The 26242-nt window shown below is 40.1% G+C and overlaps 1 protein-coding gene across 5 annotated transcripts in view; it reads right to left on the reverse strand.

Moving 5' to 3' along the window:
* LOC114659300 (uncharacterized) overlaps nt 1-26242 on the reverse strand; it is a 244479-nt gene that overhangs the window by 24825 nt on the left and 193412 nt on the right. For all 5 annotated transcript variants that reach the window (XM_028811714.2, XM_051932866.1, XM_051932864.1 and 2 more), the window contains one exon: nt 12773-12919. In XM_028811714.2, coding sequence (XP_028667547.2) covers nt 12773-12919 — 147 coding nt within the window. The remainder of the gene's footprint in view (nt 1-12772; nt 12920-26242) is intronic.

The raw sequence follows: 26242 nt of genomic DNA on the forward strand, positions 1-26242 counted from the left end.
CTGCAATGAAACTTTACGTAAAATAGACTGGCCTGCCACGTCATTTTTTCACTTTGATATTTGGGGTGTCTTTGAATTCAGCCCTTTGTAGGTTGATCATTTTCATTTCCATCAAACAATGTGGCATCCTTTCGTTCCTAACACATTACCCAGTCCATCTCAGTAGAGATATCCAGCTGGATTTTTTCCCCATTGAGATCCAATGTGTTTTCAAAGTATTCCTTTAATTTTTTTGAGCACTTTATAAATATTAAGATTGACTGACTGCTGGTCAGATAGACTTTATCAAACTGAATGCACTTGTACTTGATGCCACTCTGTATAATATTTAATTGTCAAAATGTCTATTGGTCTACTGCAAACCAAGGTGAACAGGAATTAACAATGTATGTATTGTTTCAAAGGTAAAACATAAAAGGTAAGCACATCTAGCAGACAGGTGAGGATATGGACAAAAATGGTCCTGCCTGTAGCCAGGCCACTGTTTGCAAAGAGCAAAGGCTAAGTTCAACTTCATGCTGCTCTGTTAATGGGTACCTGCAGATTAAACATCATCCAATTGGATCCCACATTACCTTGATTAGATCTCATGTTGCAACTTGATGAGTTCTCATTAAAGAAGACAAAGAAGAAAAAAAAAAACCAAAGTTCAGAGTCAGCAATTTCAGGATCAGTTTTATATCAGTCAGGATAGCATATCTCTGCAAAGCAAACAGTAATGTTTAAACTCTGCAACTGTTCAACAGGATGTACTGGCACTGCAGTTAAGACTTCTCATATCAGCTAGTACTGCACTTAAATTATTTATTAGCAACCCTGGTAAGACAATCTCTTTATGTATTTGTCTAGTACCCATGCACCCCCTTTTTAGGATCCTTCTTTAAGCCATGGGGAATTAGACTCTACTTATATTTAACCTTCCTAAAATAAACAGCCTAATGCCTTTGTCATAAAAAAAAAGAATGATTTACAAGGCCATGAGCATGCTGCTGTTGGGCATACATGATGCAGCCAGAAAAGTTGAAGGATACTACAGTTTAAAAATTAACAACTACAACCTTGTAAAATTAGAAAATCAGCTCTAGGTATATAAACTTTAGTTTAGTGTGGTTCTGTATATTTTAGGTAACTTCATTGGCATTTAATTTATAATGTTAATAAAAATGCATTCATTACCAAGTGGATCTTAATATTTTGGAGCACTGGTCTTCATCTTTTGGCACATTTATCTCATGGCCATGCTACTTATTTATTTTTTAGTTTTCTTCTAATGATCCAGAGATGAGCTGGTTCGGCTGACCAGTGCCTCTACACTGTTATGGTCCATGCCTTAATAGTGGGCCCTAACACTGACATTAGACTCTGGCACCCCATGACCCAAACTGGATTAAGCAGGTTCAGTAAATGGAGGGCTTGATTAAGAGATCAGTCTGTCATTTTTATATGTAAAACATATCACATTTAGCGTCACATTTACTTAGAGAACAAAATTATGTTCATCAAAGAAGGGGTCTGCCGTAATGCTGACGGACTTTAGGAAAACTAGCAGTTGAGTCAGTAATTTAATTTAAATATGAAAAATAAAGTTGGATCTTGAAAACAAGACTGTCCATCTTGATTACAGAAGAAGACTGCAAGAATGATGTTGGGCTTACAGGCACCGTGCTCGCTTGGTTTAGTTCTTATTTATCAAATCGATTCCAATATGTACAGAAATGTGCTGACAGTACTGCATCATTATACACAGAAGTTCAATATGGTGTCCCGCAGGGCTCAGTACTGGGACCTTTATTGTTTTCACTGTACATGCTTCCACTGGGATCTCTCATTAGGAAACAATGTTAATTTTCACTTGTATGCAGATGACACCCAGTTATACCTTTCATTTAAATCAAATGAAGTTTCTTCAATGTTGTCTTTAACCCTTTAACCGCCAACTCCCTAAATATTCCCCACACCAGGCGAAATCTGAACAATTTTCGTTTTTTTACTTTTTTACATTTTTTTTACATTTTTTACATTTATTCAAGCAGTATTGACCACTAAATGTTGTGCAAGTTGCCAGTGTATACGCAAAATCTATAAATGTAACCTGAATTCTCAGCTAAGCAAAACATCTTGATACCAAACCGTGCCCTTTTCAATGGTAGATACTGTCGAAACTGTAAGCGGCCCTTCCACGACAATAAACTTTCATCAACTGCAACTGACGGTCCTGGCATGTAGGGCAACTGAAATGCTTCAAATAAATGATCAATCAAAGGACGTAGCTTGAACAAGTGGTCGCGGTTTGGATCTTTCTTATCTGGCTCGTTTCTGTTGTCATTCAAATGAAAGAATTTCAGCAGCAAAGAGAATCGGTTACGTGTCATGACAGCTGCAAAAATAGGTGTTGCATACATAGGATCTGTAGACCAGTACATCTCAATATCTGGTTTTCTGATTATTCCCATCAACATCAAAATCCCAATGAATTTTTTCATTTCGTTTTCATCAGTGTCAAACCAAGCACGAACACGGGAATGTGGAGGTAAATTGGGATTTTTCTCAATAAACTGTGCTGCATACAGATTTGTCTGATGAACAAAATGTCTGATCAAATCAGGTGACACAAACAGCTCATAAAACTGCTCAGCAGTGTAATTGTTTACATCAACAATAAAGCCACACGTTCCCTCAAACGAATGCAGAAAAGGTAGTTCACCTCGGGCAGCAGCCCAGCTGAGATGCTGGGGATACACCCACTCAGCGCCGTCATCCGATGCGTCTTCATTCACAGTATCATGCAGCGCACGTTGCTGCTCATCACTGTCGCTAAAATCTTCTTCAGAACTGCTACAATCATGATCAGAACTGTCCAAAATCGCCTGCAAAGCCTCACTTGAAGTCAGTTTACGTTTCTCCATATTCACAGCTGTTACATGCGAATCACGTCACATGACCGGCCAAAACAACCACAGACTTGTCGAAATACAACGTAGTAATAATACCCACGCCAAACCGTCAGTTATACTACTTGCCAGGCATTCATATAACCACAGGCAAATGTGCCGGATAATTCCGGCAGTATGGCGTTAGCAATAAAACAACGGTGCCGGATATATCCGGCAGAGGGCGGTTAAGGGGTTAATTAGATGTGTTAGTGAATGAAAGGTGTGGATGAATGAGAACTACTTGTCTTTAAACACAGATAAAACAGAGATGTTAATTATTGGTGGGAATGACGCTGATCATAACAATATTTTGTCATCTTTTAACTCAGTTGGAATCCTTATTAATTTTACTGAATCAGCCCGCAATCTAGGAGTTATCTTTGACTCTAGCATGTCACTTAAAGCGCATATTGCAAAGTTGTCCTAATCATGTTTATTCCACCTTAAAAATGTTAGGAAATTAAGGCGCTTTCTAAATAAACAGAATTCTGAGAAAATAATTCATGCATTTACAGTATCTCTAGTAGGATTGACTACTGCAATGCGGTGTTCACTGGATGTTCAAACTGTTCTCTATACAGCCTCCAGTTAATCCAAAATGCGGCTGCAAGAATTATTACAAGAACAAGAAAATACGAACACATAACTCTAGTTCTTAAATCCTTACACTGGCTCCCGGTTAAGTTTAGGGCAGATTTCAAAATCCTCCTTTTAACATATAAAGCATTAAATGGCCAAGGTCCAGCTTACTTGTCGGAACTTATCATGACTTACAAACCAGAGCGCACATTAAGATCTCAAGATGCTGGTCTGCTTTTGATTCCAAGGATTAATAAAATAACAATGGGATGCTGGTCTGCCTGCTACTATAAGAGATGCCCCTTCGGTCTCAGCTTTTAAATCCCGGCTGAAGACTCACTACTTCAGTTTAGCATATCCTGACTAGAGCTGCTGATTAACTGTACAGACTGCATCTCTGTTGTTAGTCATTAGCACTAAAACATAAGTAACATGATAGTTAGAATTGGATACTAACCCTCACCTTTTCTGTTTCTCTTCTTGGTACTCAAATGTGGCACTTGGTGCCACGGCCCACCTGCCAAGTTGTCTTGCCTGCCTAAGGTAAAGTCATCCCTGATGGAGGATCGCAGGAATCGTGGGAAGGAGGGGTCCTTTCATTGGATTGGCTGGTCCAGCACTGTTTCAGCCATGGAATGGCCAAATGGGGGAGGCAGCTTGAAGGATGAGGTCTCCAGGACTCTAATTATATCCAAATCTTCTTATGTGATATCATCTACTGTTAAATTCTGCTCCGTACTTCTAAAATGTTTATTTTTATACTGTATTGAGGATTTGTTCTGTTCTGTGTATTGTATTGTATTGACCCCCTTCTTTTGACACCCACTGCATGCCTAACCCTACTCTTTGAACTGTCTTTCCCAAGGTTTCTCCCATTTTTCCCTACAAGGGTTTTTTTGGGAGTTTTTCCTTGTCTTCTTAGAGAGTCAAGGCTGGGGGGCTGTCAAGAGGCAGGGCCTGTTAAAGCCCATTGCGGCACTTCCTGTGTGATTTTGGGCTATACTAAAATAAATTGTATTGTAAGACAGACATTTGGAATAGAAGCTATGACCCCATAACTTGTGAACAGATGCATTTGTGCTGTGTGTCTGAATCCTCTGCCTGCGTAGCAATGGCACTTGACATGGCTCCTTCAGTTCATGCAGGTGTACACAGAAACTGCGGTTCGGTGCAGTAGATCTGTCATGTCAAGACCTGTTGCAGTCTTAGGATTATCGTAGCTTTCAGCAGCAGCCAAATCTGGTAAAACCCTTTCATTTTTTGACTTCTTCTCGCTATTGCCAAATAGCTAATTATGTAAGTGAATGGATAGCTGGATCAGGTGCCTAGCCAGTTTCTGAACTCTCTTAACCAATTCAGAACATAATATTCCATTATGTGACTAATTCAAATCAGTGTTGAAGGGCACAGGCAGGAAGTGGTCCAATGGAGGGCCAACTCACACGCACATCAGCACTCATATGGACCAGATTTAGGATTGCCACCTAACCTAATATGCCTGTCTGTGGGATGTGAGAAAGAAAATCGGGGTACTCCTATCCAGTTCATGTCTCTTCAACATCGTCCTTATACATTTACAGGATAAACAAAAAGACTTACTGTATTATGATCCGCTTTTTATTAGTCATGCTTTACAATCTTTTCCTGTTATTTTCTCAGTACTCCCTTATTAGGAAATAAGAGCAGGTCATGAGATTTTTTTTTTAGCTGTCAACTGGTTTCTTTTTCTGTTGATTTCCTTTCAGTTATGCTGAGGATTGTAAAAACCAAAAATACATCTATCTTAAAAAAAAAAATGTAAGTACTTTATTTGTGAGGTTTGCTATTTTGTTACAGGTGCCCTTAGTCCATTTTAGGTATTATAAAGATGTAATAGCAGGGTGTTGTACCGTGTTAGCCATTATAGATGCAATGAGAAGTCTAGCAAAATAACACCTTTTATTGGCTAACTAAAAAGATTACAATATGCAAGCTTCACCTGAAGAAGGGGCCTGAGTTGCCCCAAAAGCTTGCATATTGTAATCTTTTTAGTTAGCCAATAAAAGGTGTTATTTTGCTTGACTTGTCATTGTATTATAATGATGAAAAAATGTCTTTCAATGAAGGGCTGCCTTTCCTTGTCCACCTTCACTGGACTTGTGCCTTTATCATTCCATAGCACTACAGAAAGACAAGTGATTCACTGTATCTGTCCATCTTGTGATTGGGTCTGTGGTGCTCAGGCCAGCGCCATATGATGCTGAGCTCCAGCCTCCTGTAGCACTCACACTTACCCGTCTCTCTTTTAATGCACCCAAACGACGATATGGCCCGGTCCAGGCAAGGTTAATACACCACTGTGTAAGCTGTGGAACTATTCTGCCATGCATTATCTTACCAAGCTTCACCATTTCAAGAGACATTTTCATATTTGTTGTCATACTGTAGTTGGCAATAACGCCCATTGTAGCTCACATCATGCAACTTCATCATGTCACTATTATAACAGATAGAGTCGTTATCAATAAAAACTGGTGCTAGTAAGGAAGATGATGACTTTGGCTTTTTTTTCCTTTCAGATTTGTAGGTTTCATTTGATTCTTGTGACCGACATTTTGATTATACCCTACCTACCTAATGACTATTCTTTAGTTCATTTATTTTTTTAAATGCCCGAAAATGTTCTGGTTAATTAATAAGAATATCTTCTCCCCGTCTTCTGTACACTAACCAGTCTCTCGGTTACTCTTTGAGTTTGCAAAGTGGCGACCATCATATTCATATATTCGGATGACTTTCTGCGTTAAGCTGCTGCCTGTATCTTTTGCTCACTGTATTTCTCCTGGGCTTTAGGACATCTTCTCCCAACACTTTCAGAAGTCGGACAATAGAATGTTCAAGATTGCATCGGTGGCCAGTAAGTCTTCTAACAATGATTTATTTTGGTTTTCTTCACCTACCACAGACAAGAGGACTTGCTGTTTGGTGTTCCCCATTTCCCAGGAGTGAGCACATGGTTGTTCATGTATGCAAGAGCTTTTGGACCTTCTGTCAAGAGTATGCCCATCTTGCTAATGAAAGGTGCCTTCTAATGTTTTCCAGCATTTTCTTGATTCCATTTCTCTTGTCATATGCATTGGGATGTGCATGAGGATAAATCAGGTTAAGCAAGAGTCAGATTAACTTCAGCCTGGCTTCTACCTTGTTTCCAAGATAAGCAGATTTGAGAATATTATGCTATATTACTTTTCATATTTGGTGATTTTACAACATTAATTTATATTGTAGTGACACTAGATATTCATTAAATACATTTCCCTAAAAACTTCAGAATCCCAGCTACTCTGAATTGGATTAAGCAGATTTGAAAATGAACCGATATATAGATGCTCCTTTTAGTATTTGCAAAAAAAACTACTTCATGAAATCAGAACAATAATCAAATAAATTCTCTAATACTGATGGAATGATCTGATTTAAACTAGACATTATCACAGTGGGCAGCAGATTTATTTCAAATTGTCTCTTTTGCACCATATGGTATTTAAGGAGAATATGTTCTCACTTACTTCATAATACCACCCACCACCAGCTCTAGAGGACACTGGATAAACTGTTTCCCTGACATGGGCTCAGCGAGATTCAGATCCACGGATTTATGCCACCAAAATAAGTTGATTCTGTTTACAAACCAAAAAAAAAGTTTATTAGCTTTTTCAAATTTGAATTTGCATACGCTTCCCAGGCACGCAGCCTTGTGACGTTTAGCAGGAAGGATGCCTGCTGATAATTTCAGGGATTTGGTAGGAAAGAGGTATGATAAAGAAGGCTGCTTCTGGGATCAGGATTTGATTCTCGGGCAAGTCACTGCCTGTGCGATGCTTGCATGGTCTCCTTGTGTACAAGTGGGCATGCTGGTAGGGTTAATTGATTATTTTGACTTGGCCTGCACTGTATATGCGAGTGTGGTTTGAGGTGGACTGTGCACAGTGGTGCTGGGGGGAGAATAAATGGATGGTCTTCTTTGTTTTCAAGCTTAAGACAGAATGATTATGTGAAAGGAAGAAAAACCCATTCACTCAAGCAAATAAATATGGTCAGTTACAACTACAAACAGAGGGTGCTGCTGGGAAATAAAACAAATACAAAGTCCATCACCAGCTTCACTGTCCATCACTCCCATGAAATATACATTTAAAATTAGCCTGCAAATGGGTCAAAGGAACAACTTTTTCCAACTACATTATCAAGTGTGAAAAACTACATTAGGTGAGAAAGAAATTAAAACTAAAAACGTATACCCAGAAGTGCATTTAGTGCTGATTTTGCCATTATGCTTCCTCTGTAACCAGTTTCAAATTGCATTTGTGGCATACAATAAATTTAAATTTTGCTTGATCTTTTCCATCTACCTCTTGAAGAACTGGCCCAATGAAGTAAAGCAGATCATTTTTGCTGTATTCATCCAGTTCGTACTTGTGGCTGCATGTTGCTTCTGGGTTAACACATGCAACTAACAGTTTCACTGTAAATGTGACAATAAGGACCACATAAACCTAAAATTCAGGGCCACGGGAATCTGTGACATCTCAAGCCTATTTGGTGCCAGATCCACAGCAAGTTCCCACCTTGCAACTGTTTATCATTCACACACCAGTGGTACCTCACACTTGGTCAGAGTCACAAACTAACCTAACAGGGTCATCTGTTAGACATGGCTGGAGTGGAGGAAAAGGAATCCTGTCTAAGACAACATTTATGGCATGCTGTTCAGGTTTGGTTCCTGCATTCCACCCCTTATAGTTCTGACAAGGCTTTTCTAGGCAAAGGACAAGAGCAGAGACGTGCTAAGTAATGACCTTAATGTTTCTTCCAGCATTTGACAATCAGCAACTACAGACGACTTGCTCGTCGTACCAGTGGTTATCACAGGAATACACTTGCAGGCTGACTAAGGTATGGATGGCTTCATAACACTCTCCAGGTTTATTCTGAAAAATGAAAGATGCATTGTACCCTAATGACAATACAGCCAATAAAAAATGGCTTTATTCATTGCTGGCCATAATAAGCATCATACTTTTTAAACTAAATTTTACTCTGGTTGTTTTAAGATTTTAAGAACTGACGGCATAACTACGGTATGGACCCAAGGGTAAGATGTACATCAGGTAAGCAGATTTGTGTTTTCTGTTAAATAAAAAAGGTTCTGTATTTTACTACATTCTTGTTTATTATGGCACCAGAGACTGGCAACTTGTTGCATGTTGGTTGGACTTCCAAGTAAAAATGTCACAGTACTCTGTGCACATCACAATACTACTATCACCTTCACTACCGTGTTTAAAGACACTTTCCATTACAGCCAGTGGACACTGAGTCACCCATTTTTGTGCCATCTATACTTCCATTTTTTTTAAACCCACCTTTACTGTGCAGCAATGAAGGCCGCCATAGCCCATGAGTAAACTTTGTTTTTTTCAGTTACCACCAATTAATCTTTGCCAAATTCATATGTGATTCATTGGGCTTGCCACGTCTGTCATTATCTCTCAAAAAACAGTCTTTATGATTTATGATGCGAAAAGCTAGATGTCAGTTTATGAATGAACTGTCTTTAGCTGAAGTACCATTAATTAAACCGTAGTTTTAAGGCTTGGACAAAAACGCATGTTGCCTTACAATCTGTATTAATTGCAGTGAAAACAAAAGTGACTGAAACAAAACTGAATTTTTTATCAAGTAGCTGTCAACTATCTGATTCTTTCATCCATGTAAATTAACTACTAATTGTCGGTCTTTCTCTCTCAGCCCAGAGACAAGCTGTTGGGTTGACTAGGGATTTCTGACTGACCGAATGTGTGCCTTTGTGTGAATGAGTCCTTGCCAGGGTTGAGTCCTACCTTGCAGTCTAGGCTGCCAGGACAGATACCAGCTGTCAGTGATGGATAAGGGTGGCAATAGTGATGGGTTTAATGATCTTGAGGTGTAATGGCAAATTCAACACTTTGCTTCCCGAGTATTAGCAATGCCATAGTGCCCTAGAGCAGGGGTTCCCAAACTTTTCAGCTCACGACCCCCAAAATAACCGTGCCAGTGACTCGTGACCCCCACTATCCTCGGAAGTGGTTAAAATATACAAATGTTGCGCGCAACGGTGCACATGCGCCAATAGGCCTATCCAAACATGAGAATGACAACACCAAAGAACACAATGGTCTAACAACCATATAATTTTTTTTTAATAGTAATTTACTCATTTGTTTAATTTCAACAAAATATCTTATCCAAACAAGAGCATGACAACAAAAAAGAACATAACGCTCTAACAACCATATAACTATTTTCATCCAGCTCAGAAAACATATCAATCCGTCCTATTTCAACTCGCTCAGTCCAGCGCTCAAGTTTTCTCTTGAATGCGTGGATTTTATCATTTAGCGAAATTATGTGTGTGTTCTCACCTTGAAATGACATATTAAGTCCATTCAGTTTTTCAAATATGCAAGCCAAATACGCTAGCCTTGTTAACCAGTCAGGATCAGTGAGGTGATCAGCGAGCTGGGACCCATGCTCCATCAGAAATAAGCGCACTTCGTCCCGCAGCTCAAACAGGCGGCAGAGCACATTCCCTCACGAAAGCCACCTGACTTCTGTATGGAAAAACAAGCACTCAGGCTCCGATCGCAGTTCGTTACAGAGAGTGGCAAACAGTCTGATATTGAGTGGATGCGCTTTTATATTGTTGATCATTTTTATCGAAGTCTCAAGAACACGTTTAAGTTCTGGGTCAAGTGTTTTGCTTGCAAGAGCATCTCTGTGTATAATACAATGCGTGAATTTTACGTGAGGCGCCACTTGTAAGACTCTTGCTTTAAGACCTTTCTTTTTCCCCAGCATCGCTCCAGCACCGTCTGTACACACACCGACGCACTCACTCCAAGACAGTCTGATGGCTTTTTAACTTTTTAACTATTAACTACTAGTTTTTATCTTTTGTTAGTTATGGATAAAATGTTATTTCTAAAAAATTAAATTAATTAATTTCTAAAAAGTTTTTAAAAAGTATTTGATTTCTTGGAAATCATCTCGCGACCCCCCCCCCCCCCCCCAATGTCTCACGACCCCCACTTTGGGAACCACTGCCCTAGAGGATGACAGACTTCTGCTCAAACTGTAAACTATATAAATGAAAAAGTAAGCCACTTAAAAGAAAAAACGAATATATCAGGTTGATTGGTGATCCTAAATTGAGAGTGAACCAGGGAGTGTGTATTTGAATGTGTCCTGTAACTGACTGGTGCACCGCACAGCTTTGGTTTTCAGGTGGGCTCTGACCCAGAATCGGATTATGTAGACCTGAAAAATCGATGGATATCACTACACCTCGCAGAGAACGGCACCAGGGTTAAAGTGTGTAAGATGACGAGTTGAAACCAGAAAAACAAGCCCGTCTTTCAGCTCTGCCAAATTGTGATCCATGAATAGCAGAGGGGAAAATCAAAGCAAAAATCAAGAACCAGGAAATCTGAACAGCAAACTAATGTGTGCACAAGGGTTTTTTCTTTGTTTTATTTGAGTATGCGCAAACAAGGAAAGGAAGTCACAAGCAACCTTTGAACTCATCAATGATGTCAGGTACCTTGACCTCCATGGCCATGACTCTGGCAACCACAACTGGGGCCTAGGAAAAGACTGCAGAATATTCCTAACTATTAGAAAACATTAAAGAAAGAAAACAAATGTCAGAATTGAATTCTGTGACTCGATAAATTGGCCCAGAAGAACTTATAAAAAATGAATACATTTACCATTCATAACAGAAAAAATACTGAATTCAGTACTAAATTAAAGAAGTACGCCTTAACAAATACACAGGCTCTGTTTTGAAAGGCTAATTAAATGTTACACTTACATGTAACGTACAGCCAGGATGACAGTCAAGATTCATCACAAAACATTCTCTTCTCCTCCCCTCTTATTTAAATGTCCAAATGTCACTATTTTCTGATGAGCTCTCCACCAAGGCCTTCATGCCTAAGTTATCTGAATGATGGCCCCTTGCACTTCCACCTCACCAAACTCACTCTTCTTTGCACAGCACCCACTTTATTTCTTTTGGTCCTCTAATAAAGAAGTGGAACACTGGTAGATACATCTTGATTTATGTTTAAACAAAACATATGTATTTGAAAGCAAACTTAGAAAATAAAAAATGCAATGTGGAAATATACAACAATAATAATAATAATTCATTACATTGATAGAGCGCTTTTCTCAGTACTCAAAGTGCTATCCACACAGGGAGGAATCGGGAAGCGAACCCACAATCTTCCACAGTCTCCTTACTGCAAAGCAGCAGCAGCACCACCACTGCGCCTCCTGTGATCGCGGAGTCAAAAGATTTTTTTGTCTATTTGCTCCTGTAATTGCAGACTATATGCTGTTGGTTTTATGGCCCTGCTTTTACCTTGAGAGATGCGCTTCACAATTTCCTTACAGCTGAGATAGTTGCTTCAGGTGACATTGTGATTCTTCCCAGAACAAAATTTGGAAAAAGAGTTTTTAGTTTCCCCATTATGTAAAGAATCATTCCCTGAGTCTATCCATGCATGTTACTGAAATTCCCTTTTCTCTCTAAAGCATCTCAGCCCAATGCCATGCACTTTTGTTTTACCTGCTGCTTCTTTTCATCTCCATACTGCCGCATATTTTTTCTTTGTGCTAAGAAGAAGCCATATTTCCAATCTTTTCACCTTCTGAAATCACCATAAAAAGTTCAAAAACAAAATTTGTGAACCTGTTGTGTTTATCTCAATAACCATGTATGTTCACAAGATGAGCTTATGTTGGTCAATGAAAGCTAGAATGGTAACCTTTAGCTAAAAAAAGAAAAAAATCAGAACATCCATCCATTTATTTTCCAACCCGCCGAACACAGGGTCACGGGGGTCTGCTGGAGTCAATCCCAGCCAACACAGGGCACAAGGCAGGAACCAATCCTGGGCAGGGTGCCAACAGCAATTACTAAATAATTTAAGAAAAATGACATTTAATATTGTACATATTGCATTTATTTCTCAAAGGTTTGGGAAGTCCTCTGCTTTTCTTGTAATGCTATATGCTACTGTATACACCAAACAAAAACTTAATCTCTGCTAAATAAAATATTTGGAATCCTTGCTTTGATATATTAAAACATCTTCTTTACCAGAACAACTACAAGTCTGATCAGAATCTGTAAATAAAAGCTACAAGATATTAACATCTGCAGTCCTCACCTCAACAGACACAGCAGGCCCATGGTTTAGGTCACCAGAGGAGACATTTGGCATTCCAATGCGCCCAGTGCTAACGGACAGCCCTTCTTCTTCTTCTTCTGGAGGTTTCCAAATATACTGTTCTCCATTTCCCATAAAGCCAGAGTCCTGCCTCACAAGAAAGGAAAAGCAGACATGTGACACCAGACTCCCCGAGTAAACTTTCCAGAGCGCTACTGAACTGAGAGAAGGTAACAATAGCTGAGCACAATTAAAAAATTACCTGCAAAACTCTGAAGTGGCACAACAGTCATCAACACCAACCCCCATAACCAACTTTCATCTAAACCACAAAAAGATGGTGAACCACACGGCCCACACTGAGGGAAAAATTCTATGAGATTGGTAGACTTTAGACTTCCTAAAGGTAATATGCGAGACCAGCTTTCTAATGGCACTTCATAATCCATCACGTGAATTATTCGAAGTGTTGTCAGTTGTGAGAAAGACAGAAGTCACGATGAAATGCTGGGTTCCAACTGGGCTGCCCCGTTTACTTAAAATAATTAGTTTGTTTAAATCAACAGGCACACAACGGCATGACGAGAAAACAAAAGGAAGATGTAACCTTTAGGGTGCAGTGAATGGGCTCTAGAGGGGGGTCAGGCTTCAGTGCTGGAGCTCCACAGTAGGGGTGGCTCAGCTCCCAAGTGACACGTGTCCTTCCAGGAACAACCCCCCGCTTTTATAGTTCATGGACTGGAAGGGTCAGTTGCCCTCCTTGAGTGCCTTCTCTGAGTTGTGGGTGAAAGAGACACAGAAGAGTCAGCGATCGCACCCCCTTATGTCCCGTGGTTGTAGTGCTCACCTTTGACGAGGGGGCCGCCTGATGCACACACACGACATGTCCAAATCAAATCAAATCACTCAGTCGCATTATTTTGTACAGAAGTTCACTATACCTAAATCAACCTGTTTCCAACCATATTTTATGTTATAGTGTAATTGGCTTTAGTTTTATCAAACTGAATTGATATTCTGTACCTGGTTTAGGATGGTGCTACAGGTGCAGGCTTAGCCCTGGCTCTTAATGCATCAAAATAAGGCATTCATTATTTACACTTGACATTAAACACCAATAAACACATGGATGCCATGTCCAAGATGCCTGTCTGCATGTAGCTAGTTTATTTTTTCCTTTGTGCTCTCAGTCTCCTTAGGTGTTAAGTGCTTCTCCTTACCGTCTTTTCTTTTGCTTTCAATGTCTAGAAATCTGAGTTCTGCAAGTCACAGGCAAGGATTAATCATTTCATACCACTGACTGCCAGGGCTTCTCCTGGTATCACTTTGTCATAGTCCTTTGAAGCTATAGAGCCACCAGGTCACTCTCAGGTGTCCCATCAACTGTAGGCCTAAATGTTCGGTCAAAAAAGTCACACACCCAGGCCTGACCTTGGGCTGCCTGTCCTCGCCAAGAAGCAGTAGGACTCCAGCAGGTTTTTCTCAATAGGACTTGCTGATGCTATATATCAGTTTGATTGAGCTTGCCTGTGTTATACAGTAACCCTAGTACACTAGGACACAAAAACGCAGATGAGGCAACATCAACATCTGGTTAGACAATGACCACCTGCCTCTAATGAATTTCAAAAAAGCAATTCAAGTTAAAAAGACCATAGTGTGGAACTTTATCCCAAAAATGGAATTCTATAGGGATGAGAAAATGATTGAAAATAGGCTTGTCCTTCATACCTTTGATGGCTTTCCCCCAGTCCCTTGTGTTTCCAGCCTTTTTGCTGACCAGACACCAGTAACCTAACCAGCTAAGCTGAAGAGGCTACCCTCACCATTTTCTGCTGGGGCCATGCCAGATCTGGGCCATAACGAGTCATCACTGTTAAAATATAAAGCGGCTTGTTTCTCAGTCATTTTCATATAGTGAGCTGGTCCTCCATCCATCCATTTTCCAACCCGCTGAATCCGAACACAGGGTCACGGGGGTCTGCTGGAGCCAATCCCAGCCAACACAGGGCACAAGGCAGGGAACCAATCCCGGGCAGGGTGCCAACCCACCGCAGGACACACACAAACACACCCACACACCAAGCACACACTAGGGCCAATTTAGAATCGCCAATCCACCTAACCTGCATGTCTTTGGACTGTGGGAGGAAACCCATGCAGACACGGGGAGAACATGCAAACTCCACGCAGGGAGGACCCGGGAATCGAACCCAGGTCCCCAGATCTCCCAACTGCGAGGCAGCAGCGCTACCCACTGCGCCACCGTGCCGCCCCCATAGGGAGACCAGAAGACTGAGCTGGTCCTACTAGTAGAAAATACAACATATGTTTATATTGTGGATTTGACATTTTATGTCTGTTTCACTTGATAATTTAAAGTCAGAGACTGTGGATACATTTCAAAATGCATATAATGACCAATGATGACAAAGAAAGAAATGGTTACCAGTGCGATGTGAGGCTTTTAAAGCAGGACCTTTGACACTGGCACTGCTATGTGTAGTAAAATCTCAGTTTGTGTCTGATTAATGCCTTTGTTTGTCATTGAATAAGAACAAGAGGAGCCCCATCCTCATGACTAATTATCCATCCATCCATTTTCCAACCCACTGAATCCGAACACAGGGTCACGGGGGTCTGCTGGAGCCAATCCCAGCCAACACAGGGCACAAGGCAGGAACCAATCCTGGGCAGGGTGCCAACCCACCATAGGACACACACCCACACACCAAGCACACACTAGGGCCAATTTAGAATCGCCAATCCACCTAACCTGCATGTCTTTGGACTGTGAGAGGAAACCCACGCAGACACGGGGAGAACATGCAAACTCCACGCAGGGAGGACCCGGGAAGCGAACCCAGTTCCCCAGGTCACCCAACTGCAAGGCAGCAGCGCTACCCACTGCGCCACTGTGCCGCCCTTGACTAATTATTCACATTTAAATGTTTCTCTTTGTGTTTTCTGCATGTTCCATCCCCGGTTCTCCAATTAACCTACTCAGTCGAGTGCAGGGGCTGCTGTGCTTACCTTCACAAACACCCTGAGTGTCAAGCATGAAACACAAAAGTAGGCAGTAATAATAATAATAATAATTCTTTGCATTTATATAGCGCACTACTCAAAGCGCTCAGCAGTTGCAGGTTAAGGGCCCAACAGAGCAGAGTCCCTTTTGGCATCTTACGGGATTCGCAGATCTCTAGCCTCAGGCCTTTGTCTTCTCTCTGGTACATTTGTTTATGCCATTAAGAATTTCCGAGGCACTTCTTGCTGTTTTTCTGTTTTCATATCACACTGGCTGACATGAGATCAGAATACGGATCTTGGGAGAACAAAAATGGGGCTTTGACCCCTGGAAGGTAAGATGTGCTAACCATGACACTGTATATATTGGGCAGTAAGGAGTTATTTTTTTAAATTATAACTAGATACCAAGAGACAGATTTTTTTTCAGCAAACGAGGGCTTATTGGTACTAAGTACTATTTTTTCTTGACAGTTTCAAAACAAAACGTATGTTATTCTGGCAGCCATCCAGGCCCTTACATAAGACTAAAAATGTGTTGGCAGCTAATTCGGCTCATGCAGAAGAACAGATAAAGGAGAATTAATATAAACTGTGCACATCTACAGAATGAAGATGACACATTTCATTTCTTTGGCTGCAGTTCCCATGACAATAATATTCATAACCACTTTGATGTTAAACCTGATTTTTCTGAGCTTCTTTTCTTAGAATTATTTGAAAGTGCCACGTCCCCACAGTGCTGTAACCCTCACTTTGTAATGAGGCCCAAATCAGACGGGCAGATGTCATCTTATTTATCTATCACTGCTGTTTTTGTAAATAACAAGCATAGTTCCTCTTCCTAATTGTGGCTGGACAATCTGTGAATCTCAAGTGGTTGACAAGGTATAATGTACTGCTGGACCCCCGTGTTTGCTCACATCTTCACAGCTAACCAGTTAAGTAAACGGAAAAGGTTGCATTTCTGTTGCTTTTTGGGCCAATGTTAGCTTTTGTATAAATCAAGCAGATAAGCTACACTGCATTCCTGGGTACCTACGTGAAGAGTAGTCCAAGAGTGCGATCCAAGTGACTTTTACAATGCAGGACTTTAGTAGGCTATTGCGTAAGTTTGAGAGTGCTGGACTTTGAACCACAAGTCTGAGAGTTTAACAGACTATGTGCTGCTGAGGAAGTCGCTGAACCTACGCGAGCTCCAGGTGTAGAATATACAGTACAGTATTATCACGACATGGGGCTGCATGGTAACACACAACTTACTTGAAATAGTACCAAAAAGGCCACAATGGGAAACATTAGAGAATGTATTAAAGAACTAAGAGAAAAGCCAAGCAAAATGACACCTTTTATTGGCTAACTAAAAAGATTACAATATACAAGCTCTTGATCTTGACAATACATTGTTCTTTTCTCTCTTGTTAAATTAACCCTAGCCTGAATGAATCTATTAATTTTTTACATTTAAAATTTCTCATTTAAATATTTACCAATGTTGTTTCTTGTCCTAGAGTGTGTATATAAACACAGGGAACTCCAGTTTCTGTATTACATCTTGCCTGAAGAAGGGGCCTGAGTTGCCTCGAAAACTTGCATATTGTAATCTTTTTAGTTAGCCAATCAAAGGTGTCATTTTGCTTGGCTTTTCTCTACATTCATAATGGCTAACACGGTACAACACCTTAGTATTAAAGAACTAAGGAAGGGATGACTAATCAAGAACACAAATGATCAAATAAACACACAAGTAAAACAACAAAACCTGCGGCACCCTGGGCTTCACCTCACTACTAGACAGAGCAGTGGTCTCAAACTCCGGTCCTGGGGGGCCGCAGTGGCTGCAGGTTTTCATTCTAACCCTTTTCTTAATTTGTGACCAGTTTTTGCTGCCAATTAAATCCTTTTCCTTTCATTTTAATTTACTTGTTTTTTAAAGATTTGTTCCCTTGAACTTGTTCATCGTTCCTCTGAATTGATTCATTTCTTTCCTTAAATGGCACCCAAACAGAAATGAAACGAGAAGTGAGTGAGCCAACAGAAGACCAGCTAAGTCAGGGCCTCAAACTCCAACCAGTTGCTTTATTAGGTGCGGATTCTTGTTCATTAAACCCATTCAGTAATTCTAAGGCTTGTTGCTGCTCTCATTGTTAAAATGTTTTGTGGATCTGAGCAGATCAACATTCCCGAGACCTTCATCTTTCTTTATTTTCAGATACTTTATAATGGACACAGTTTGCTGGTCATGTTTTGGCTCATTTTCTATCTCATTATTGTTTGACTTTCTAATTAAGGAAAAAGAAACAATTGAGGGTTCTGAGTCTTCAAGAACAAGTCAATTAAAATGAATTCAAAAAGAAGTAAATTAGCAGGAAAAACAGGTCACTAATTAAGAAAAGGGTTAGAATGAAAACCTGCAGCCACTGCGGCCCTCCAGGACCAGAGATTGAGACCATTGAGATAAAGTAACTCACCCTTGTGTCCCCAAAAGCACTTCTGTCTTTCTAACTTAACAGCTCTTCTCAACTCTAGTATCAGTGAGGCTTTGACTTTAAGGAGGCTTTTAAACCCCAAGTTTTCAGGGTTCAGGGACAGCCTGGGCTTTTAAATTCCTCTTCTAGCCCTTTACTTCTATTTACCTCTCTCTTCTCTCACTGTTTCCCCTGAGAAGAGACTCAGGTATCCTACCTCTTATAGTAAGGAGTGACAGGACAAAGGGATCACCTCAGGTGGCACTTTGGTAAGGGTAACATTTTCATATAGCTTTATTTAACATTATGAAATAATACTGCAAAAACTGCATACACGTTCAGTGCTTTATTTATACACTACCTCTTCCATTTTATAAGTTTGCACAACACAGTTTACAATGCCTCACTGCACTGCAAGCATCTGAAAATCAAAACAGTGGTGCACGTGCATTTCAAAGCCCCATGTCAGGACGTGGTCTTGCCGTTTATTTTCCTGATTCTGACATTTTGCTATAGCTGCACTGTATGTGGGGTCAGTCCTGGAGCAGTACTACAGAAAGTCACAATGGTAAAAAGGAGTTAGAAAATAAGGACTGGCTACGTTTGACCCTACATGTTCCTACAGCATACATAAGCTACATTTAGACAGCAGTTAAAAATATCTCAATTCTGTTTTTTGGCTTGTATTGAAATTTTTTAGATTGTTTAAGTTAAATTTTGCAACTAACTCTGTCTAACCTGAATCTGCAAAATAAAAATGAAACCATCAGACAGATGTGACCTAATAAACAAATACTAGCTACATGCGGATTTCAAATTATTTATAGTGCAGGACATCTGTGAATTGGTCAGCTCCTGATGGCCAGTGCTGAAAGATGCTCTGAGTGGACGCCGCACTGCAGAATCCGTCTTTAAAACTGACATTACATTACAGGAAACACAGAGAAACTGAGCTGTAATTAACAGACATTTTTACATTTCACATTTCTCGCCAAAACATCGATCTATGTCACATGAAGGAAAAATATGTTAACTTTAAATGGAAATATAAAGAAAGAGGTTTAGGATAATAAAACATACAGCTTACAGTGATGGTGACAGCACAATTATATTCTTAATATGCATCCCTAGGAACTGCATGTCCACTGCGTCATCCATTGTAACATATAAAAGGTTCTAAAATTTCCCAATATTGTAATTTCCCAAATACACTATAGCAGTAATACAGAAATTCTTCTTGTCGTGGCTTCCATGCTGGGTATTTGAACTGTTGGAGATCTATTTTAGGTCACTGCAAGGCGGAGTGGATGGAACGGCCAAAAGTTCATTCTACATATAATAAAAATTTTTGATGGCTTCAGTAGCTACCAGCATAATGTATTTGTATATACTTTTGATTGTAAATGCTACTGATTAATTGCGCACATGTTATGACATGCTTTAGTTAAATTTTTATTGTGCTCTCCTGTTATGAAGAGGGCGGCACGGTGGCGCAGTGGGTAGCACTGCTGCCTCGCAGTTAGGAGACCTGGGTTCACTTCCTGGAGTGGAGTTTGCATGTTCTCCCCGTGTCTGCGTGGGTTTCCTCCCAAAGTCCAAAGACATGCAGGTTAGGTGCATTGGTGATCCTAAATTGTCCCTGGTGTGTGGGTGTGTGTGCGTGTGTGTGCCCTGTGGTGGGCTGGCGCCCTGCCCGGGGTTTGTTTCCTGCCTTGTGCCCTGTGATAGCTGAGATTGGCTCCAGCAAACCCCCGTGACCCTGTAGTTAGGATATAGCGGGTTGGATATTGAATGGATGGATGTTATGAGGATTTTTAATTTTCTTAACAGTTTTCTTATATGAAGTTTTTAATTAAACATTTTTGCATTTTTAATGCCAATTTTGGTAGCATTTTGAGGAATAGTTTCTACCCCATTGCTGAGTAAATAATCTAAAAGTGACATCATCAACAAGTTGGTATAAAGGTTACTAGTCTGAGCACTTTCTCATTGTCTAAGTTTAAAACAAATGAAACAAAAGAAATTAGTGTATATTTATTTAGTTAGTGTTCCTGGAAAAATGGCTTTTGTACAATGAATTTCAACAACCATTTAGAATTTTGATTTTAGCATTGGCAATAGCGCATCTTTGACTTCCCAGTTACAAATCTTTACTTGTCTTTTGGCCATTTCTCTTGCTGCAGTTACAGTGTCACATGGGTGTGATTGAAATATTGGTGTAACTGAAGAAGGATTAATGTATGGATATATTTATTCAGGGATGTTCATAACTGCAAGTACCTCTCCGGTGTCCTTAGACCAGCCTTCAAGTGCTTAGGCGCTAAACAAAACTGCAACTCAGGTCGACTGAAACAGACTCTGCTTTACTCCATTCCCGTGATTAAACATGCAGATCAGTGCTGTGGTACTGCAACAGTGTTGCCTTCAGAAAACATGTAAGCTGAAGATGTCGTACAAAAAGAGTGGCCGGTTTATTAGGTACACTCAGCTTAAAGAAAATCCTTCCCAGGCTGTAGTGTTTGTTTTGAAAACCTGTTTGCACTTGCGAAAATGTGTGTGCAACCCCTTACTAGGGTAGAAGAACTATTTACTTTATTATGCTTGCTCAGGGTAAAAGAATACACTGTCACATATTCAAAGTTAATGGTCAATGGTGCTCCACACAAGGCATAAAAGCGGTCTTTTTACCAAAACAGGAAGTCTTAGATAATCACAGCCTCAAATCTGAAGAGAATACTCAGTGATATCACTCATTTGCTGTACTTCATTGATAGGCTAGCGCCAGTCATTTACTGACCTTCACAAATGTGTGACAGGCTGCTCTCCAATCAGGTCACAGAAACTGAGCAAACATCTCTGCATCAGCAATGGGTAATGTGAAATCCTCAGCATAATCTGAACTAATGAAGACAACCCACCAGATCTGTGTATAAGTGAGTGATAGCATTTCCAGTTGATGTATTTGACGCTCACCATTTGGTAGCCTTCAAGTAATTTTTTTCTAATATACCTCATTGAGAAAGTCTTCAGCTTTACATTTACATCACTTCCTGTCACTCTGCCTGAACCTAAATGTATTTGATAGTAGCGCTTATTACAGTATATTTAAATAGAAGTGTGATAATGTGTATGCAAATGTTGTATGGTTTTGAGATTTTGTTACTATTTAATACACTATTTTTAAATCTGTTTATAAGTGTTGCCCCTTTTCTCTGAACATATCACAATAAAAGACCATCAAGATTACTAGAACTGTGATCTTAAAAAAAAAAAGCCACACTAAAGGTCTATAATGCCAATTGTGTTGCTATTCTTCTTAATGGTAGGGAGATTTGCGTTGCCTGCTACTGTAAATTAAAATTTCCTAAGGGACTCCATCAGTGCTGCCTCTGAAAGATCCTCTGTATCAGCTGGAGGATCACCCCACCAATTCCCAGGCAAATATAACAATCACTGAAGTCATTATACTGCAGAACCAACCGACTCTTCTGGATAGGCCACTGAATCTGAATACCCAACTATAGTCCTCTTCACCCAGGTCAGCTGATGCCAGAGAACTCAAGGTGGCCAAAAGAAGCAGTTCAAAGTAACCCTCAAGGCCTACCATATAAAACCAGCGTCACTAGCTGGGAGACCCTAACCAGGGACTGTCCCCTTTGGCATTGCGCGATTCATTAAGCGGTACTTCATTTTGAGGATGATGTAGTGAGAGAGAGCAGAGCCCAGATTGGCGGAGGCCAATTCCAAATGTCTCAGCTGTCCTGAGGTCTGTGTTTTCAGGAATAGACTCCTCAGCTATCTAAGGTTACACATATAACCTTGACGGGGGGTCATTTTTGTTTCAAGTAAGCGACCCATACATATACTTCAGTTTCAAAGTGGCCTATAAAGTCAATCTCTTCTTTAATGACAGACAGGATATATGAAATATATTATATGTGTTATGTACACATTAAATTGCAATAAAACTGAACTCCTGCAAATTGGGACTAAAATGCAACTTAATAAAATGAGCTCCTTCCCAGTCCATCTTGGCGGTGATCTCATCAGACCTGCCTCTACTGTAAAAAATCTTGGTGTCATTTTTGATTCCTCCCTCACTTATTCCGTCCACATAAATCACATTAAGAAACTTTCTTACTTTCACCTCCATAACATATCCCGTGTTCGCTCCTTCTTCTCCTTCTCTAATGCTGAGAACCTTGTCCATGCTTTTATCACATCCCGCATCGATTATTGTAATTCCCTACTGGCAGGTGCCCCTTCTAATCTTATATCACAGCTCCAGCTTATTCAAAACTCAGCTGCAAGAGTCCTTACTCGAACCAGCAGCAGCAAGCACATCACACCCATCCTGCTCCATCTTCACTGGCTCCCTGTGTCCTACAGAATCGAATATAAAATCCTACTAATAACTTACAAAGCCTTAAATAACCTCGCGCCAAACTACATCAGTGACCTTCTCCATCACTATGTGCCTGCCTGCCCACTAAGGTCCTCTGATTCTGGCAACCTTATTGTGCCCCTCACTAATCTACACTCCATGGGTGGCAGGGCCTTCAGCTGTATAGCGCCCAGACTCTGGAATGACCTACCGAAATTAATCAGGTCAGCTGACTCCATGAATTATTTTAAAAAACAACTCAAAACTCATCTGTTCAGGAAGGCTTTTAGCTCTATTTGACTTTATTACCCTTCTCTCAGTTTACTTCTCTGTCAAGATGCTAATGTAACCTGTATGTGTGTGTGTGCTAGACCATCAATTATGTTGTCTGTTTTTTTTTCAGAATTTACTGTCTTAATCTTCTTTATTTATTTATCTGGTTTGTACAATGCTATATACTGTATACGCTGCCGTTCTTTATTATATTCTGTAAGTGCCTTGAGCATGGGAAAGGCGCTATATAAATAAAATGTATTATTATTATTATTACATTAATACGTATTGTTTCACCTTTCTATATTTGTATTTTAGCATTTCCTTTTAATGATACAGATGTTCACCCAGACAATATGTCACTAAGTCTTTGAAGTTGAAAATGACTACAATATGATATAACAGTCCATATATTCCAAGCTTCCAACTTTCTAATAAACTGGTACAACAGCAGGTACAGTCATTTGACACTTTGTTGTAGTTTTATGGGTGTGTGGGACAATTAGATCTTTTGCTAGCCTTGTACTGGACTAACAAGAGAGCAGTCATTCATTCAAGCTAACCTTCAGGAACTCTTGGACATCTCCACCAGTAAAAACATGGCAAGAGGTCCTCATTCTACCTAAAATGGCACAAAATGTGACAGAACTATCTACGCCACCTGTCATGAACCCCTTGGCCAAACTACTGTTAAGCAGGCAGGACCCACTGGGGTTACAGTTTGGGTTACACAATTGGCTAACCCCATAGTTTGCCCTCTTGTTGCTCCTGAAATCATTAATGGCTTCACATTTTTAAGTGTGTGGTTTCAAAATGACTCTGCAGTATCATAAGTATGGCTTATTACCTGCCCTCTGCTTGCTTCTTCCACTTTGACCTATTATTTTTACATGACCGGCTTTTACAAAGCAAGCTATTTTCTAACAAACAAGCACAGTCTGGGATTATTCAGTTGGTTCTTGGCAGGAGACATTGTGATCTGCAGCCCTGTCAGCTCTAAAAAAAATCGTTTACCCATTTATTAGGAAATATATTCAAATAATAGAACTGGGATAGAGTCCTGTGAGTAAACTGCATGGCAAATGGCACACAAGGCTGCAGTTTAAAGTTAAAAAGTTAGGGTGCCTTTAAAACTAATCAGCAAATTACAGAAATTAGAAGTCACATAAGAAGTTTAGAAAAAAATCAAACTAATCTGTGCATTCAGACGGACTCTAACAATATCAAGTTTTCACAGTTATGTGCTTTTAAAATGTCTGCTAGGAATGATGAAATGTAATCAATGTCTTGCATTAGCATCAAATGATAAAAAGTTCCACATTGACCATATAATATTAGCCAGTTTGTTGTTTCTTTATTCAGTTCCCATTTCTCTTGTTTGTAACTGTGTTAGGCCTAATCCTTCACACCTTGTAATACAGTGATGCTCTACCTTTTTATTTTATATAAAGTACTTAAATTAGCCAATGAAAAAGGTTTTCGAGCACAAATACAAAGACTTGGAAGCACTGGTGTGCCCTCTAGTGGGCAACAATGGCTGATGACATGGAGCTCTGAGATGAAGCAGGCCCAACCAATCCCGAATTAGAAAAAGAAAGAGTGTGTGCGGAAAATGAACAAATGAAGGGCTGATTCTACTGTATTGTTTCTAAGCAGACGCCATTGAAAGGCTCCATGCTTGTGAACTGTTAATCACCCTGCTAACTGCAATGAACTAAGGCGAATCAATCCATTTGTATTTATGATTACTTTGCAGGGTAGTTAAGAAAAGCATATAAATAAATCCAGTTTTACTTTAGTAATGGAAACTAAAGATTTATGATATTTGTGGCACACTTACAAGAAAATACTGTACATGGCACTCCCACCAAAAGTAAAATAAAGGAGTATTTGCTCCTTCTCCGACTACAAGCACACATACACCCACACTCGTTCATCTCAGGCAGTTTAGAATCACAAATTAACCTAAAAGCAAATGTTTCAGATGTGATTAGGACGCCCGTTAATGCAAGAAGAATGGGCACACACTCCACACATCAGCTGGCAGCACTAAATGGTGTGCACCCGCACCAGGCCACTCATGAATTGTTGAGTTAATCATAAAATGACTCCATTATGTAAAGGCAGCCTGGTAGTGTAGTGGCTAATGACAGAGACCACAATTCAAATTTTTATGTAAGGTTGTGGTGACTTCGGAGTCCCAAAAAGCACTTTCAATAAAGCCCACTAGATGAGAAAACCGTCAAACACGCCTCGTCATAAGGGCAGAGAACTTTATAAAAATAAAGTTTTATTTTCACAAAAATACTCTGTCAAACAGTAAAGCTTCGTAGAGCACAAAAGGTATAAAGGATTGCCTTAGATAATAAAGCAATCCCAAGCAAACACAGTCCCAAAAAAATCACAAATCTAAAGTGAGGTCAAAGCACAGAGCAGAAGGTCAAAAATACAAACATATCAAAGAAGCACAGTAGAAACACACAAACTCATCGAGACCGCCAGGAGCCGGTGGGGACCGTCCAGATTTATATACTGGAGGTAGGGCTGCACGATAACAGAAAAAATGATTATCACGATTATTTTGCTCAAAATTTTTATCACGATTAATAATGACGATTATTCCTTTGGTAAATGAAGTCTGTGACCAAAGCAGTGTAGCCTCGGCCAGTTATTCACAGATGCTGCCCTAATCATATTAGCTGCGTTGTCCATTGTGATGCACACAAGTCTTTCTTCCACCAAGCCCCAAGCGGACATCGCTTCTTTGAGGCCCACTGCAATAAACTCCGCTGTATGGTCTTGTGGGAAAAACGAAGTTTGCAAAAGCTTGCTTTTCATCTCAAACTCGCTGTCAATAAAATGAACTGTCAAGCTCAAATACGGTTCCGCAGTTCTGCTTGACCACAAGTCGGTCGTGGCAGCAAAATATTCAAGGCTGAGCCTGAGAATTTCTCTTTCTATTTCTTTTCGGCAGTTCGCATACAGCGGCGGCAGCGCAACATTGGAAAAATGGTTGCGTGAGGGAATGCTATATCTTTTATCAAGTGTTGCGATCATTTTTTTAAACCCCTCACTGCTCACGGTGGTTATTGGACACATATCCTTGGCTATATGGTACGTGATCGCCTCTGTTATTTCCCGGTGTCTTTGCGAGCTAGGCAGATATGGTATTGTGTTGAACAATGTCCCTGATATTGTTGTCTGTGTTGTGGATGGCTGGTAATTTTTTGTTGTTGCTGTTTGTGCCTTCAGTCGTTGAAATTCTTGATAGTGTACTTTGTGGTGGCTTTTAAGGTGGTTGATGAGGTTTGTTGTGTT

Source organism: Erpetoichthys calabaricus, chromosome 10 (genome assembly GCF_900747795.2).
Source record: "Erpetoichthys calabaricus chromosome 10, fErpCal1.3, whole genome shotgun sequence".
Lineage (NCBI taxonomy): Eukaryota > Metazoa > Chordata > Cladistia > Polypteriformes > Polypteridae > Erpetoichthys > Erpetoichthys calabaricus.